Here is a 19,584-nt window from a genome sequence, read left to right on the forward strand (position 1 = left end):
TCGTAGGGAAGTAGCTAGGAAATACTTTTTAAGGTAACAAATAATGGGAAATGTTTCTGGAAAGTTAGGTCTTCTTAACTTGCCTCTCTGTTTTTTTTATTATTATTTTTCTATTATGTTATGTTAATCATCATACATTACATCATTAGCTTTTGATGTAGTGTTCCATGATTCATTGTTTGCATATAACACCCAGTGCTCCATGCAGTACGTGCCCTCTTTAATACCCATCACCAGGCTAACCCATCCCCCATCCCTGCTCCCCTCTAGAACCCTCAGTTTGTTTCTCAGGGTCCATAGTCTCTCATGGTTCATCTCCCGTTCCAATTTCCCCCCCCTTCATTCTTCCCTTCCTGTTATCTTCTTCTTCTTTATTTTAACATATAATGTATTGTTTGTTTCAGAGGTACAGATCTGTGATTCAACAGTCTTGCACAATTCACAGCGCTCACCATAGCACGTATCCTCCCCAATGTCTATCACCCAGCCACCCCATCCCTCCCACCCCCCACCACTCCAGCAACCCTCAGTTTGTTTCCTGAGATTAAGAATTCCTCATATCAGTGAGGTCATATGATACATGTCTTTCTCTGATTGACATTTCGCTCAGCATAATACCCTCCAGTTCCATCCATGTCGTTGCAAATGGCATAATTTGCTTCTCTGTTAAAGAGGCATTCCCCCACTTTTAAAGATGACCCCACTCCTACAAACTAAACAGAATTCAGATGGATGTACTAGAACCTCACACTCATTTAAAAAAAAGCTGTGGGGGCGCCTGGGTGGCTCAGTTGGTTAAGCGACTGCCTTCGGCTCAGGTCATGATCCTGGAGTCCCAGGATCGAGTCCCGCATCGGGCTCCCTACTCAGCAGGGAGTCTGCTTCTCCCTCTGACCCTTCCCCCCCTCATGTGCTTTCTCTCTCTCTAATTCTCTCTCAAATAAATAAATAAAATCTTTAAAAAATAAAAAAAAATAAAAAAAAGCTGTGTTCTTTTCCCCCACCTTTTTAAACAAAGATTTTATTTATTTATATTATTTTTACATATATTTTTATCATGTTCAGTTAGCTGTGTTTTTTTTTTTAGAGCATGAATATAAATAAATGTTTCTTGCTTAGATTCTGCAGGCTTCTTTTACTACCATAGATTGCATATGGAAGGGACCCTGCGATCTTCTTCCCTTCCTTCCAACATTGAGGTTCCAGTAGCAACTTGGCTGAAGGTATAATGAGCTGGTAAGCTCTCATCTCCTAGTTATAATGAATGAAGGGCTCATGGCTCATAATTGGTACCAGTTTCAAGTCCTATTCATATTATCAATACAATCTGAGCGGACCTAGAAACTGGCCACAGAAAGGTCTACACATAGCCATTTTTAGTGCCTGTTACACTTTACTGATGTGGATGAGCAGAGATGAAACCCAGGCCCTCTCCATTCTCCAAAGCACAGGAGGCAGGCGTTGTGTCTTGCTGCTTCCCTGCTCTGCATTTTGGGTCTTTGCTGTGGCACACCCAGGGTGAGGCAAAGAAAGAATCATGCATGTGCCATATAGCAACAGCGGACAGCCCCTGGGGTCTGAGTCACTCCCTCAAGACACCTGTGCCTGCCCCCCCCCAATTCTAGACCCACTTTTGTTTTAATCATACCCCTCCGATTTTTTTTTAAAGATTTTATTTATTTGTCAGAGAGAGACAGAGAGCGAGAGACAAGCAGGGGGAGTGGCAGGTAGAGGGAGAAACAGTCTCCCCGCTGAGCAAGGAGTCCGTTGTGGGATTCGATCCCAGGACCCTGGGATCATGACCTGAGCCGAAGGCACAAGCTTAACTGACTGAGCCACCAAGGCGTCCGCATACCCCTCCAATCTTAATCTTACATCTTGATCCCTCGTCTGACTCCTGTGGATTGGACTCTAGTTCTTCCTATCCCAGGCAAACGACCTGGATTTTTGTTCTGCCTTCAGTGGAAACTTTCCATTCTAACTCAAGTGGGTGGGTTCCTGTTCCCATCCTTGACCAGTTGACCAGCAACCACTTCATGCAATAAATTGCTTTTCTCCTCAAATTCGCTTCTCTTTCATGTCTTCACGTTTGTCTGTTAACCTTTCTGACCACTTAACTCTATATGCCATTACATAGCAGGTGTGTAGATGAGCATTCTTTTTGATGCTAAAGGGCAAATAGAGCAAATGCTAAGTAAATGAATACATAACCACTTTTATATGTTAGTCTTCCATTCCTGATCATTGAGAATAAAAGCCTGGTATCAAGACAGTCATACTTTGTTCAGCAACTTCTCTGTGCTCAGTATATGTCCTCCAACATAATTTTATTCAGTCTTTAATTGTTTAAAAGCCTTTCTTGATTAATTGATTTCTCATTGATGTACTGTTGGCACCAAAGAGTATATATTTATTTGAGAGAGTGTGCATGAGCATGAAATAATTAATTGTTATGAATTCTACCAGAGAATATGTTTTATTCCATTGGAAGCATTTATTTGGGCCTTTTTCTCCCCCCAGTGAAGGGTGGCAGATGGATTTTTTTTTTTTTTTGGCCATTTCCTTATATTTAAAAACTCAAATCAGGGGCCACAGAATCTTCAGTGTCAGAAACACTTTAGAAATTTGGTGTTACATATTGCGGTATTGTCTTAATTGTTTCTCGGTTATAGAAATGACGTCTTCCTGATTGAGTCTCCATCCACGCTGTCAGGAAACATCTGTTCACCACATCCATCACTTCTGTCTGCACATGATCATGTTTCAAGGGTTTCTCAATTAATCCTGTGGAAGCTAGAATCACTCATAATTATAATCTTGTTATGCCTTCTTTATTTCTTGATGTGCTGGTTAATTCATGTCCATCCTGCAGTGGTCTGTAGCATAGTGCTATTATCAGCCGTTTTGTCTTTAAAAGCTTCTTGTCTACCATTTTGACTGTGATTGATTCACTGCACTTTGTTGAAATCGATCATTTTGGATGAAAAAAAAATCTATCCTGCATATTTATTCTGGCAACTTCTGCATGATTTCACTTTTTTTTCAGTGCACCATTCTGCCAGGCTGGTTGCTTTCCCCTTTTTGGCTTTTTTTCTCTCGCTCTTTTCTTTTTTATAAGAATTGTCTATTGCTTTCTTTCTTTTTTAAAGATTTTATTTATTTATTTATTTGACAGAGAGAGATAATGAGAGCAGGAACACAAGCAGGGGGAGAAGCAGGCTTCCCGCCAAGCAGGGAGCCCCATGTGGGGCTTGATCCCAGGACCCCGGGATCATGACCTGAGCCGAAGGCAGATGCTTAACGACTGCGCCACCCAGGCCCCCATATCTCTTTATTTCACCTGCCCTCTCTTAGACAACACTCTGGGAAGAAAAACCAATTGCCAGAGGCAGTGGAATAAATTCTCCCTTTAGAACCAGGCTAGACACTACTCCCATTTCTCTTAACATAAAATCAGAAAGAGGGTCCCTCTCCTTGGTGCTCCTCTCCCTGAGCAGTTTCTAGGGTGAATGAGTCACGATTGACTGCCAGGCACTTTGCCAACACTGTGACATGCTTCTTTGTAGCTTCAGACTTCTCTGTATTATAATCTTACCAGGTAGACTCCAAGTTGGACACTAAAATTCTCTTGCACGTACTAATATTTTCTTTTCTTCTTCTAGGCACTGACTTTAATATAGATAGCTTACCTCTGCCTCGGAAAGCCCATCATGACTGGGCCCTTTTTCACGAAGAGTCTCCAAAAAACAATTATAAGCTCTTCCACAAGCCAGTCATCACCTTGTTCAACTACACTGCCACGTTCAGCCGGCATTCCCACTTGCCCCTGACCACCCAGTACTTGGAGGGTGTAGAAGTCCTGAAGTCACGCCGATACCTGGTCCCTTTGAGGTCCAAAAACAACCTTCGAAGAAGACTTGCTCCACTGGTGTACGTCCAGTCAGACTGTGACCCGCCGTCAGACAGGGACAGCTATGTTCGAGAGCTGATGACTTACATTGAGGTCGATTCCTATGGTGAGTGTTTACGAAACAAAGATCTCCCTCAGCAGCTGAAAAATCCAGCCTCTATGGATGCCGATGGCTTTTATAGGATCATCGCACAGTATAAGTTTATTCTTGCCTTTGAGAACGCAGTGTGTGACGACTACATCACTGAGAAGTTCTGGAGACCTCTGAAACTGGGGGTGGTCCCTGTGTATTATGGATCCCCCAGCATTGCAGACTGGCTCCCGAGTAATAGAAGTGCTATTCTCGTATCAGAATTTGCTCACCCTAGAGAACTAGCAAGTTACATCAGACAACTGGATCATGATGACAGACTATACGAGGCCTACATAGAATGGAAGCTGAAGGGTGAGGTCTCTAATCCGCGACTTCTTACAGCACTCAGGGAACGGAAATGGGGAGTGCAAGATGTCCACCAGGACAACTACATCGATGCATTTGAGTGTATGGTGTGCAGCAAGGTGTGGGATAATATCCGGCTTCTGGAAAAGGTGAGCAAATGGAGGTTTGGCAGAGAGGCGCTAGGAGGGCCATCCTGATGGTCTCTGCCATTTTGCATCCTTTGTCACAGCCTCTTCACACAAGTCTTCAGTCCCATTAGAGAAGCCAGGCACTGCAGGGAGATGAATATTCCATTACTTTCCTTGGAGGACTGTCATGAATTTTATGAGTCATGTTCTTCCTGAAGGCCTTAACCTTCCCTTTATTGTTTCTTCTGGAGGACACCGTGCTGCAGGTGCTTGCTGGGCAGTGATAGAAGCAGGCTGCAGAAGAGGGAAGAAAGCCAAAAAAATTAAAAATTTGGGAGTTCTGAATCTCATCCACATGGTCAGTCCTTTAACTTTTCCATCACTGCTCTGTTTTCTACCAGACCCTTACAAGCTTGCCTCATAGGTGCTTCTTTGAAACTTATTTTCAGGGGGCCTGGTGGCTCAGTCAGTTAAGCATCTGCCTTCGGCTCAGGTCATGAACCCAGGGTCCCAGGATCGAGCCCTGCATCTGGCTCCCTGCTCAGTGGGGAGCCTGCTTCTTTCCCTCTGCTATTCCCCTTGCTTGTTCTTTCTCTCTGTCAAATAAATAAATAAAATCTAAAAAAAAAGAGAAACTTATTTTCATTTCATGAATGCAATCAATTAACATCTCTCTCTCTCTCATCCCTGCTCTTTATCTTTCTGGCACACACATGCTTATTAATATAGAGAAAATGTTCAAATAATGATGGGTAATCCTTAAAAGATTTCTTTTTCGTAAAGTATTCTAAAGAAATTTCTGGGTCTCTGGGTGGCTCAGTTGGTTAAGCGTCTGACTCTTGATCTCCATTCAGATCTTGATCTCAGGGTCATGAGTTCAAACCCTGCGTTGGAGCCTGCTTAAGAAAAAATAAAAATAAATTTCTTAGTAATGCCTTCAAATTTCTTGATGCTCTTAACATTTGGTTATTTGCTTCCTTTACTTATTTTTACCAGGAATGGCCCCACTTTGTATATGACTAAATTTGTTAAAAGGTAATTTACTGAAAGAAAAAGGAAGATTAGTTTCAATTACTTTTGAAATTAAAAAAAAAAATGAGATTGCCCACATATACTACTTGGCCATCACCCATCATTCCCTTGCCTGACTTCCATATACACATAACATTTATCTAAATTCTCTGAAGACAAATAATTTTTGCTAAATACTGAAATGTTGATTTTGGCTAGCATATTAATTTCAGGTCAGACATAAGCCTATACAGTATGTGGAATTATTTTTGTGTATTGTATGTATACTGTATAAGGCTTTCATATTCTAAATATGTGTATGTTTGGACAAGTTAAAAATGTTTACAAGATCATTTCCCTCATTTTATTATAAAAATTTAAATTATTTTATCTGGTTTTATATAACAAATTTTTACTCATAAAATCATTTATTTTAAGCCAAGTGTCTTGGTCAGCAGCACGAACACTAAATATTATATCATTTTTCTCAGACATCCTGATTTCCAGTGACTTCCTTTTTAACCTAATTTATAAGGCCACATTACAGCAAAAACCAAAATCCACACACTGCAAAAAACATGAGAGAAAGTAGAGACCACATTAATTGCCCATGGTATCCCAATTATTTCTTCTGAAAATCTACCAAAGCAGAAAACAGAACTTCTGACGGTGATGATTTGCCCGGGCTACTTATCACGATCCTTGCCAGGCTTGGGGATAGTCACAGAAAACCAGAGAACTACACAAACCCTAACTGCCTCTGCACCGCACGGACGCCCTATTGGAATGATTGCTGGGGGCTGGAAAAGATTGTACAACAACACCGGTAGCTAGCTTTTAAAAATCATAGGAGAATACATATATTCCTGCATTTCCAACAGAGACAGCTAACTATGGTGTTTCAGAGTGCCTGAAGGTGCTGAAGGTGGTGTAATTGAATGTCCTTCTCTTTGGAGTCTTTGAAGAGAAGTAGACAGAGTAGGTTGTCCTCTGGCAAGCTCTTATTCCTCCCAGAGGGGTGGTGAGTGAAGATGATTAAAAGGCTTTGCTTGCATTTCAATGATTGTGCTACAATTCTTAAATGCTAATGTGCTCATTATTGAAAAGCAGAACAAAATATACGGTGGAAGCAAATTAAAGGGTTTTTGACCAGTCCTTTTCACTTGCATTTATTCATTTGTTTTACAAGCTGTGTTACAACTTACATATGGCATGCCTTAAAGTAAGCTACTTATATGTTTCTTCACTTTTTCTCTTTCAGCCAAAGTAGAGCTAAAAGAAATAATTTGATTTCCTCTAACTCCGATTATTTTTTTATCTTGTGGTTGATAATAATTTAATCATTGTACTTGGATGTAGAAAATAAGATAAGATAAGATAAGATAAGATAAGAATATTGAATGCATTTCCCCTTTTGCTACTCTGCTCCTCCCCTGCTCTCCCTCCACACAGACCCAGTGAATTATCTACTGCTGTGTAAACAATATTGTCACAAACTTAGTGGCTTAAAACAACCCACATTTGTTATCTCACAGTCTCTGTGGGTTAGTTCATGGCTTAGGTGGGTCTCGTGGAAGCCTGGTATCAATGTATCAGTCAGGGCTGGGTGTTCATCTGGAGGCTCAACTGGGGACGGGTCTGTTTCTAAACTCACATGCTTGTTGGCAGATTCAGTTTCTTGAGGCTGTAGGACTGAGGGCTTCAGTTTCTTGCTGGCTGGAGGCTGGAGGCTGCCCTTGGCCTTTAGAGGCCATTCACAGTTCCTTGGTATATTGGCTTTGCCACCCTGGCTGCTTGCTTCCTCAAAGCCAGCAAGGGAGTGAGAGTGCTACAATGGGTGTGTATGTGATCATGTATACATAATCACATACATTCTCTCACCTTTGCAGTATTTTATGGCTTGGAAGCTAGTGACAGATACCATGCATAAGGGCATGAATACCAGGAGGCAGGAATCCTGGGGGCCATCTACAGGCTGTCCACTGCACCTATTGAATCCAAGTAGGCCTGTACTCTGTGTTGTATACTTTATTTATGTAGGGGAAAGTCTTTCAATATTGAATGAATTAATTTAGTCAGTTAAAGAATATTTACTGATGAATGATCCTGTCCTCAAAAAGGCTATCATAGGAGATATAATGTGGAATCATCACAGATATAACTTCACAGAATTGGGATAAACTTTTAAAAAATTAGCTTTGATGTATAATTGATGTATAATAAGCTGCACATATTTAAAGTGTATGGTTGATTAATTGTGACATATACCTGTGAAACCATCACCACAATCAAGATAACGAACATTTCTGTCCTCCTTAAGAGTTTCCCCACGTCCTTTTTTAATCCATCTCTCTGAACCCTTCCTTAGGCAAGCCCACATCTGCTTTTTGTCACTTTTGACAAAGAAGCTAAGTCAGTTTTCTAGAATTCTAATAAATGGAATCATGTAATGATTCTCTTTTGTGCCTGGCTTCTCTCACTCCATATGATAATGTTGACATTCATCCACAACATTGTGTGTATCAGTAGTTTCTCTTTATTGTTGTAGTTTGCACATACCAAAATGTCCTTATCCATTCACCTGTTGATGGACATCTGAGTTATTTCCAGGTTCTGGCTGTTACAAATAAAGCTGCTATGACACTTATGTACAAGTCTTTGTATGGACCTAGGCTTTCATACCTCTTCTGTAAATGCCTATGAACGAAATGGCTAGGTCATATAGTAGATGTATGTTTCACATTTTGAGGAATTATCAAACTGTTTTCCAGAGTTGCTCTATCTTACCTTCCCACCAGCATTGTATGAGATTTCCATTCATTAACAGTTGGTGTGGTCAGTCTTTTAGTTTTTACCATTAGGGTGGGAGCATACTGGTATCTCACTGTGAGTTAATTTGTGTTTCTCTAGTAACTAATGATTTTGAGTATCTTTTAATGACTTATTTGTCATCAATGTCTTCTCTGGGGATATGTCTCTTCAAATCTTTGCTCATTTAAAAAAAAATTGAGTTGTTAATCTTGAGTTGTAAGAATCCTTTATACAACAAATGTTTTCTTCCAGTTTTGGGATTGTTTTTCCATTTTCTTTTTTTAGATTTTATTTATTTATTTGAGAGAGAGAGAGCACAAGCAGGGGGAACGGCAGAGGGAGAGGAAGAAGTAGGCTCCCTCTGAGCAGGGAGCCTGACATGGGACTCGATCCCAGGACCCTGGGATCATGACCTGAGCTGAAGGCAGATACTTAACCAACTAAACCACCCAGGCACTTTGTTTTCCATTTTCTTAACAGTCTCTTTTGAAGTGTATAGTTTTTAATTTTGATGAAGTCCAGCTCATCATTTTTTTCTTTTATCATTTGTGTTTTTTGTGTCCTGTTTAAAAATCTTTGTGTAACCCAGGGTCACTAAGATATGCTTCTATTTTATTCTAGAAATTTTGTCCAGCAAGACACTTAGGTCTATAGCCAACTTACAGTTAATTTTTGTAATGCAGCATGGTGTCAGAGTTGAGGTTTGTTTATTTGGATATCCAATAGTATTGGCACCATTTGTTGGAAAGATTATTTTTTCATGATTGAATTACCTTGGCTTTTTTTCAAAACTCAATTGGCCTTATCTATGGGTTAATTTCTAGAGTGGTAAATATGCCTATATTTAAGTACTGTAGCTTCATAATAAGTCTTGAAATGAGATAGTGTCAACTTGGTTCTTTTTCAAAATTATTTTCACCATTTTAAGTCTTTTGCTTTTCCATATAAATTTTAGAGTGAGTTTGCCAATTTATATGAGAATGCTTAATAGCATTTTCATTGGGATTGCGTTGAGTGTATGTATTAATTTGGTGGAGAACTGACAATATTGAGACATTTAATCCATAAGAATGATAGATCTGTCCATTTATTTAGGTCTTCTTTAATTTTTCTAGACATTACTTTGTAGTTTGTTGTGTACAGGTTTTTTTTTTTTTTTTTATAACCCTTTGGTCAAATTTATCCCTAAGTAGTTCACATTTTTTGATACTATAGCAAATGCTATTTTTAAAAACCTCTATTTTCTGATTATTTGCTGCTAGTACATAGAAGTAAAATTGATTTTATATGTTGACTTCATGGACTACAACCTTGTTAATTACACTGATTAATTCAGTATCTTTTTTATAGATTTCTTAGGATTTCTTTTACATAAATGATCATATCATTTACAAAAAAAAAGATGATTTTACCCGGACTTCCAATCTATTTGCCTTTAATGTCTTCTCTTTTTTTCCCCTTACTGCACTAAGACCTTCATTACAATTTTGAATAGTACTGTTGGGACCATATGTCTTCGTCTTGTTCCCTGTCATAGAGAGAAAATATTGTTTTTCATTATTGTTTATGATGTTAACTGTAGGATTTTGGTTGATGCCCTTTATCAAATTGAGAAAATTTCCTTCTGTTCTTACTTTTATGAGGATTTTTATCATGAGTGATGTGGAATTTGTCAAATGATTTTCTCTATCCATTGAGACGATCATATGGTTTTTCTTTTTTAGTTTATTTAATGGTGAGTTATAGTGATGATTTTTGAAGGTTAAACGGACTTGCTTTCCTGAGATAAACTTCACTTGGTTATAATGTATTATCCTTCTTATTTATTGTTGGAATTGAATTGCTAAAATTTTTGCTAGGAATTTTTGCGTCTACATTCATGAGGTATACAGTTCCATCTTTTTCTCCTAATGCCTTGGCTAGTTTTCTTACATGGTAATGCTGGTCTCACATTCCCTTTTCTTGTGTTTTCTTTTTCTTTTTTTTTTTTTTAAGATTTTATTTATTTATTTGACAGAGACACAGTGAGACAGGGAACACAAGCCGGGGGAGTGGGAGAGGGAGAAGCAGGCTTCCTGCAGAGCAAGGAGCCTGATGTGGGGCTCCATCCCAGAACCCTGAGATCATGACCTGAGCCAAAGGCAGACGCTTAACGACTGAGCCACCCAGGAACTCCTTTTCTTGTGTGTTCTGAAAGAGTTTGTGTAGAATTAGTATTATTTTTTCCTTACATATTTTGTTAGATTTACCAGTCAGTCATCAATCCGTAGTTCTTTGTTTTGTTTTGTTTTGTTTCGTGGGAAAGTTTTTAAGTATAAATTGAATTGTTTTTAATAGATAGAAAGCTGTTCCTCTTATTCATTTCTTTTTTTAAAAAAAGAATTTGTTTATTTATTTATTTGACAGAGACACAGCAAGAGAGCAGGGGGAATGGGAGAGGGAGAAGCAGGCTTCCCACTGAGCAGGGAGCCCGATGGAGGGCTCAATCCCAGGACCTGGGATCGTGACCTGAGCCAAAGGCAGACGCTTAATGACTGAGCCACCCAGGCTCCCCTTACTCATTTCTTTTTGAGTGAACTTTGGTAGATTGTGTCTTCGAAGGAATATTTTTTTCATTTTATTCAAGCTGTGAAATTGACTGGCATACCATTATTAGTATTCCTTTATTCTTTTAATGTCTGTAGTGTCTATATGTCACCTCCATCATGTCTGATATTAATTTGTGTCTTTTTTATGATTAATCTAAATAGAAATTTATCCATTTCATTGATCTATTCAAATAATTAGCTTTTGATTTCATCATTTTTTATTTTGCTTTATATCTTAATGATTTCTGTTCTTTATTATTTTAATTATTCTTAATTTGGGCTTAATTTGCTCTTTTCAAATTTAAGGTAGACACTGGGTCATTGATTTTAAGCCTTTATACTTTTATAATATACGTATTTAATGCTATAAAATTCCCTCTAATCACTGCTTGAGCTACCTCCTACAAATTTAGATTACTACATTAATGTTAATTCAGTTTAAAATATTTTCAGTTTTCTGTTCTGCTCCTAATCTTTCTTCTGGGCAACTGATGGAGGTCCTTGGGAAAGAGCTTTAGAGTGGGTTTGAACTCTTCTTTTGTGTTCTGGGGCTCCTAGGGATTCCAAACCAGCATAGTAGCCCATACTTCACCTTTAAGAATTTGTTAAAAATTTAACTGACTTCTTACTACCTATTTGTATGATGACCACCTCTTTCTCCTGTGTTCTGTCAAAGGTTAAACAGATCATGTATCCATCTTTCTTTAGAGGGTCTTGTCACTATGGAATTCAGTTTACTTGGTTGCTGTGTGATTTCAGTTCCCTGATGGGCTCAAGGAAATTTATGAATTTATAGTTTATTTGACTTTGTCCTTATTGTTAAAATAGGAGCCATGTCCTCTTTGGAAGCAAAATATTTGTTAATCATACTTTAGAAACAGCTTGTTTTTCTGCCCAGAACCGCAGCTGGAAAGTCCATTTGGGATGCTGAAATTTACTTACTTCTAAAATGTCATAACTATTTCATCAAACACACTTCCTTCAGGTCGTACTATGAAATATTTGTACAAGAACACTAGAGTTAAGTGTCCATTTCATAAGATTCTTTTCTTTGTGATATCACCTCAGATGTAACTTTGTCGTACACTGTTGAATGGACTCTGGAGTGGGCAGGCAAGGAAACAGAGTATTATTACTGGCTTTCTCATATAAACAGTTATGCAAGGTCAGGGTTGGGAAGGCCGTCCAACAGTATGTGGTCAGAATGGCTACCAGCTGACTGGTGATTCAAGTATCATGAACAAGTCATCTGCTAATGATCTTGGAACATTTCCAGTGTTGGCAATTTCATTATTTTTTAAGGCAGCCCATTTTATCTTCTGTTAGTTTTGACATTTATATTGTTCTTTGTTTTGAACACTTTCCCTTCTCTAGTCCATTCTTAGCTACCAGCTTCTGACTCTTTAGTTCAGTGGGTTATAGGCTTGCATCTGTACCTATTGGTCAATAAATGTGAGCAATGGCTTCTCAAAAGTTGTTTCATGGTAATCACTTTGGGTTCTCCTTACCTGATTCTGTTCTACTCTTGCTCTAAATACAATTTCTACCTAGCCATGAACTCTGGCTAAAGTAACCCCAGTTTGAGCCTACTTCCGGTTTTTTGAAAAAAAATTTTTTTGTATTATTTTATATTATTGTTTAGAATTCCCAGATTTTTAGTCTTAGCATTTCTTAGTGGTTTGCTATTTGGATTTGTGTTCTGCACTCAGTGTTGTCTTGGTAAAGAAACTGTGCTCTAGTTCCAGGCCCTTGGAAGCCAAACTCCATGATCATTTGTCAGTGGTCCCTAAGAGCAGGGAGGATTTGAGCAACTGTATCCTTGTCCCTCTTCCAAGAGGGACGTTAATTCATTCTTCTACTTAGAGTCCCTTCAGATGCTTGAAGAAAGCTTTATATGCATTCTAGTCATCTCTTTTTCAGGCTACACCTTAATATCTTCTAATATGCTTCTAATGGGAGGTTTAACAAAGAGAGAATATGTTGATCCAACCGTAGGTAGGTACCCAAATTATTGTATTTCCAAATTGATTTTTCTCCTCTGCTTTCTAAATTCCTGATGGGTAAAGATTCTAATTATTACAAATCTAACACATTATAAGCCCTATTATCTTCGAGTTAAATTTTTTAGAAGATATATATGCACAAACTTAAACTATTAAATAATTCTGCAAAGTTAGTTTAAAAAAGAGCAGTCTTTTATTTTCCCCTTTCCCCCTCCCCAGTGGCAATCTCTTACCACCACATTCAGCTAATTATTTTGGTATTTATTCATTGTTTCTAAATAACATGCTTATACACTCATTTTTTTTTTTTTTTTTGATGTTCAGTGTTTATGTGATCATGATTGTGCACCTGCTATTCTGAGATGAACCATGTAGTGTACTGTGATTTGTTTCCCTCGCCTGGACAGCTTTTTGTTTCCCTCTCATTTGCCTTCTTGTTTGATTATTTTTATATGTACGTATCACTCAGTCAATCCTTGTTGATTGTTTAACTCTCCTTTGAAGATGTTCAGATCTACCAGACATCCAATTCATTCATCTTGTTGAAGAAATCGCTCACAGAGCCTTCTGAGCCTCCCCAGCATGCTGGCTGCCCTCGCCACCTCGCGTGGAGCACCAGCCTGAGCACTCCCCTCCCCAGCACGTGGGGATTATCCTTTCTTATCTTTTTCTGACACATCTCTTGCATGCTTGTCTCCCTTTTCCTTAGTTCTGCTCTTTTGTTTGAGCCTACCCTCGTACAGCTTCCTGAGAAGGGATACATGAGGATGCCTGAAATATCTTCATTCTACTCTAACATTTAAGCAATAGTTTAGCTGAGTGTAAACTATCCATTTTTCCTAGAATTTGGAGGCATTTTGCATCGCCTTCTAAAAGACTTTTAATTTTGGAATGATTTTAGATTGACAGAAGAGTTACAAAGATAGTACAGAGTTCCTGTTCACCCCGCACCTGGCCTTCCCTATTGTTAACATTGTACATCACCATGGTACATTTGTCAAAACTTAAGAAATTAATGTTGACCCACTGCTCTTAACTGACCTGCACACTTTAGTCATATTTCACCAGTTTTTCTACTAAAATCCTTTGTTATCTTTTGTTCCAGGATCAAATCCAGGATACCAAATTGAAATTAGCTCTCATGTCTCCCTAGTCTCCTCCAAACTGTGATCAGCTATTCAGTTTCCTTATTTTTAAGAACTTTGATACTTTGGAAGAGCAATATTTTTGTAGACTATCCCTCCATGGATTTGTCTGATGTCTTCTCATGTTAAAATGTAGGTTATGGATTTGGGGGAATATGACTGCAGGGTGAAAGGGCCCTTCTCTTCACACCGTATCAGGGGACACATCATATCAATGTGACTTATTACTGATGATGTTAACTTTGATCATTTGGTTAAGGTGGTATTTGCTAGATTTTCTCTGTGAGTTTACTAGTTTTCCCTTTCTATTAAGTGAGTCACTAAGTCCAGGCCATGCTCAAAGGGAGAGGAATTAAGCTCCACCTCCTTGAGAGCAGAATTATCAAACAATTTGTGGACCTATGTCTAACGAATAAATATTTGAGGCGAGGTATTTTGAGGCTATGCAAGTATGCTTTTTCTCCTTAAAGTTTTCCCCACTAATGTTCACATTCATCAGTCTTACCATTGCTTTTTAACTTCCAGTGTTAATGTCAAGAGATCTAAAACCATCCTAACTGCCAATCCTCAGAATTAGACGTCTCCTTTCATGGAGATTGTAGAATCTCTTCCTTCTTTCCTGTGTTCTGGAATTTGGTAAAAACGTTTAGCAGGCGACTGTTTGTGTCACTATGGAGTGAAGATATTTGCTTTAAAAGGAAAAGTATATGTTGGGTTCTGTTATTTTGAGACAGGAACCCAGGACTTGTGCTTTCTTATATATTTAATTCTTTTTTCCTTTCTCTCAACACAGGGTTTACCACCCAAAAGGTGGAAGGCTGACGTGACACACCTGAGTTGCCCGGAGCCTGCGGTGTTTGCTTTCTCATCTCTGGCTCCACGTTGGAGCTCTTTGCGGGACATGTGGATACCAAGCTTTGAGCAATCCAAGAAAGAAGCCCAGGCACTAAGGTGGCTGGTTGATAGGAATAAAAATTTTTCAGCTCAAGAGTTTTGGGCCCTGGTATTCAAGGACTAATTTCTACAAGTGTCAGAATGATATAGACTAGAGCTCTCCTGAGGTTTATTTTCTAGGTTGCCTAAATACATGAATATCATAGCTACTTTGTTGACCCTCCTTTAGGATAAGAAGTACTTGCTGCAGTACTCATAATGAGCCCTCTCAGATAATGGATGTGAATTGCCCTTAGGGGTCACCTCTCTATTTTTTATACTAAAAAAGTAAGTATTTCTTATGGTCACCTTCCATTTACATGTCTGGACCCATGTACCTGCCCCCTTTTGTGGAAATTCGGCTAATGTGGAGTGAGTGCTTCCCTCCCTGCAAGCGAGGCAGAGGGCGGAGCTGTGGATTCTTGATACTCACCTCACTGTCTGCAGTTTATTAGTATTTGGCAAGCCCAGTGTCCTGATGCTGAGCATGAACGTGAAATGCATTAGAACTTGGCAATGAGAGATTCCATCTGTTGGTTTCCAGGGATGTAAGTGAGTAATAAAAGCTGTGTGAATTTTATCCGCTTTTTCTCTTCAAGTCAGAAGAACGTATGCCTGTCTGCCTTCTTACTCTTACTACCTGTCTTTCTTCTTTTCATCTTGCCCTGCCTCCTCCCCCCCTTTCCCCCCACCGAAGTAGAATGTCTTATGAAGATGAGCCTCCTCCTTGTGTGTTTTGAACAGTGAGATGTTCCCCATGGTCCCTTATCCTGCAGAACAGAGTAATAATCCTGTGATCCAGGCCGGACACCCTGTACCGTCCAATCAATGTGAGAGTGGAAGTGAATGGCCCCCAGGAACTCTGGTTGTGTTGTGTAGGATGATGTACAGCCTGTAATAGTGGGCAGCCCATTCTGGTGGGTGAGCATTCCCTGTCATTTCTGATCCTGTCACAGAGAAGTTTCGGCTGTCCTGTCGGGAGCATCCACTGGAGCTCTGTAAAAGACAAGGAGACAACATTGGCTTGCGTTTTCTTCCCATGTGGGGGTGGGGAGGCTTTTAGAGGATCCTAAAGCCTGTTGCTAGCGGACGTATCCTGGCTTTGGTGCTTTTTATTGTGGAAAGACGTCAGCTCCCGAGGACCGGAAGAGTCCCTGATTCTCATGTCCCCGATGTGGCGTGTGGATGAAACTTAGGACAGCTCCCATGGTGCCAGCTACCCCTTTCCCCCAGGCCAGTGCCTTCATGTACCAGCCATGCGCAATCTCTTCCATGAGGAGCGCTCTCCCTGGCTGTGCAGGGGGAATGAGGACTGAAACCAGTACATTCACTCAGGAACAAGAAAGGTCACATTGCTGGGTGGGAGAAGGTTCAATGACTGCATTTTTCTCAATCCCAGCACTGCCATTAACTGCATATGATTTGGTACAACTCTCTTAACCTCCCTGGGCCTTAGTTTTTGCACCTACAAAGAAGCGATTGGGCTGGTCATTGAAGTTCTTCTCTGAGTAATGTTCTTTATTTATCAAAATTAAGAAGTTTAATTTTGTAGAACTTTTTACTCAGGCAGTAGCAAGTCATTTAGAGCCACTGCATGGTTTTCAAGGGAAGAAAGCTCTTTGGAGGAAGAAGCATACTTCTTGGGTGGTATTAGGGATAGAAAGTAGGTTATCTCTGCCATTTTTTTCCTGATGATATCCAAAGCGAAAGCATTGGAAAGGGGGAGTGTTTGTTACAGACCAGATTTTAAATTGTATATTAAATGAGTTTTGTGGTCGTACTCTTAGTAAAAAGCCCAGGATGTGATGTGTGCATTTGGTGAGGTATTATCTGAGAGATATTTAGTTCTCTGCAAATGCCTTAAACAAATACCCAGTGCTCATGTCCACAATAGCCAAACTGTGGAAAGAGCCAAGATGTCCATCGACAGATGAATGGATAAAGAAGATGTGGTATATATACACAATGGAATATTATGCAGCCATCAAAAGGAATGAGATCTTGCCATTTGCAACGATGTGGATGGAACTGGAGGGTGTTATGCTGAGTGAAATATGTCAATCAGAGAAAGACATGTATCATATGACCTCACTGATAAGAGGAATTCTTAATCTCAGGAAACAAATTGAGGGTTGCTGGAGTGGTGGGGGGTGGGAGGGATGGGGTGGCTGGGTGATAGACATTGGGGAGGGTATGTGCTATGGTGAGCACTGTGAATTGTACAAGACTGTTGAATCACGGATCTGTACTTCTGAAACAAATAATGCAATATATGTTAAGAAAAAAAAAGAAGAAGAAGATAGCAGGAGGGGAAGAATGAAGGGGAGTAAGTCGGAGGGGGAGACGAACCATTAGAGACGATGGAGTCTGAAAAACAAACTGAGGGTTCTAGAGGGGAGAGGGGTGGGGGGATGGGTTAGCCTGGTGATGGGTATTAAAGAGGGCACGTTCTGCGTGGAGCACTGGGTGTTATGCGCAAACAATGAATCATGGAACACTACATCAAAAACTAATGATGTAATGTATGGTGATTAACATAACAATAAAAAATTATTAAAAAAACATTAACATGTAAAAAAAATACCCAGTGCTCATATGCTGCACGTATGTTTTAAGCCTCAATATTGCATGTAGTTTTGTTCTATCTTGGTTCTTCATCAAGACTCCATAGACAAAATTCTGCCTAAACTTTTCTGAAGTATGTAGCCCTGAACAAATTTAGAGAAATGAAATAATTGATTGTTTAATGGGGCATAAACATCTTGTAGGGGAAGAGGATGGAGGAGAGGGAATTCTGTAGGATTGAAAATGAGGTGTGTTTCGGAGAAAATAAATTAAAAGTTCTTTGGGACTCTTTGAGTACCTGTAGATTTGAGACTTTAATTATTGATATATATATTTTTTTTGTTTAGCACGAGTCTTCTGTAATAGGATTTGTATTAATAAGATGGTACCCTCGTCTGTGATAATTTCTGTCATGGAGTTAGGCATGGCCCCACTGTAGCAGGATTCTTATCTGCAAATGGAGACCTGTGCGGTTTTGAGTTCCATGTAAGTCCCCTCAGTGACATTGTATCTGTTGATCCCATCAGACCATACCTTTCTCTTTACCTCACTGTCTCCATTTGTGAACTATGATTAAGAGGGAGTCCTCTCTCACTGGGCTGCTGTGAGGAATGGCTCATGGCTGTGAAGGACTTGGTACGATGCAACATTCTGTTTAGGGCGTCAGTGCGTTTTGCTTGGATTGTGCTCAGAGACTGATTTTCTAAGTGATATGACAAGGTGGATAGAAACCTTTTCAGAAATGTTGAAGAAAGGGCTCACTAATGCTAGTCAATAGTCTTCAGATCTTCACCTGAAAATGAGGTAACTTTGACCATTGATCACGTAGCAATTATAAAATTCCAGAACCTGATCGTGGACTGGCTTCTTTGTTGCTATTAAGAGCTACAGTCCAGTAACTAGAGTATCAGTTGAGATTATTGTCATTATTAGTCACAGATTGAATGCAGTGTTGTATGCACTACTGAGAAGTGGAAGACATAAGCAAAAATGAACGTCCTTGCTTTGAGTCAAATGTTGTAGATTACACATAGGAGAACAAACCTAATATCTATAGAACACCGTATGAATCTGAGCACAGCACAGACCTGAACTTGAAATGTCCAGTGTTATACTGTGCATTTAAAAGAAAAAAACCATTAGTGTAGCTCATAATTCCTGCTAAAATGACAAGGCATTAGGGGACTCCAATGGAGAGTTAGTTTTCAGTGAATGATATTATCTGAAGCATCATGGGTACAACTCTACATAAATAACATATGTTTTTCTTGGAATTTTCAAAGTACAAAATGTAAAAGTTCACAGGCTGAGAATAATGGTGGTTAGTTTATGTTTCAAATAACTTTGCAATCCTGAATGTTCTGTAAAGCACTTTCTTACCCTTCTTTAGGGAATATCTTTGTTTTCATTTTTGTTGTCATTGGTGATAATTGTCTTTGCTGCATAATTCTAATGTCGACCTATATCTTTATTTCTTCTGATTATAGAAATAAAAATGCTTACAAAACTTGGAAAATTGAATTATGAACTATGACTCTAGTAAGAAGACCTAGTTTTAGTCCCCAACGCTCTAGTATACCGTCTAAGGATGGTATCTTGGGGGTGCCTGGGTGACTCGGTCAGTTAAGCATCAGACTCTTGATTTCAGCTCAGCTCATGATCTCAGGGTCATGGGATAGAGCCTTGTGTTGGGCTCTGCTCTCAACGGGGAGTCTGTTGGAGATTCTCCCTCTCCCTCTGTCTCTGCCCCTCCCACTCATGCTCTCTCTCTCTCAAATAAATAAATAAATCTTTAAACAAAAAGAAAGACAGTACCTTGGCCAAGTTATTTGGCCCTTCTAAGCCTCAGTTTGCTCACTAAGAAGAGCTTATTATATGTCCAACCTCTCTGTGAGGTTGTGAAGTGTAAATAAGCCAGTATTCATACTTCGCTCTATAAATGCTAGCTGTAGCTGTTACAGATCTCTGTGGTCATCACCCTTTGTTTGTGATGACCTTGATTGAGATTTGCACAGAATTGTGTAATGGCTAATGATATCAGCGATGGTACT

At 39.4% G+C, this 19,584-nt stretch overlaps 1 protein-coding gene across 3 annotated transcripts in view; it reads left to right on the forward strand.

The window, feature by feature from the left end:
* FUT10 (fucosyltransferase 10) overlaps positions 1 to 16,952 on the forward strand; it is a 76,240-nt gene extending 59,288 nt beyond the window's left edge. For all 3 annotated transcript variants that reach the window (XM_027600736.2, XM_027600735.2, XM_027600737.2), the window contains 2 exons: positions 3,663 to 4,498; positions 14,829 to 16,952. In XM_027600736.2, the coding sequence (XP_027456537.1) occupies positions 3,663 to 4,498; positions 14,829 to 15,053 (1,061 nt within the window). In that variant the 3' untranslated portion in view covers positions 15,054 to 16,952. The remainder of the gene's footprint in view (positions 1 to 3,662; positions 4,499 to 14,828) is intronic.
* The last annotated feature ends 2,632 nt before the right edge of the window (positions 16,953 to 19,584 follow it).

Source organism: Zalophus californianus, chromosome 2 (genome assembly GCF_009762305.2).
Source record: "Zalophus californianus isolate mZalCal1 chromosome 2, mZalCal1.pri.v2, whole genome shotgun sequence".
Taxonomy (NCBI): Eukaryota; Metazoa; Chordata; class Mammalia; order Carnivora; family Otariidae; genus Zalophus; species Zalophus californianus.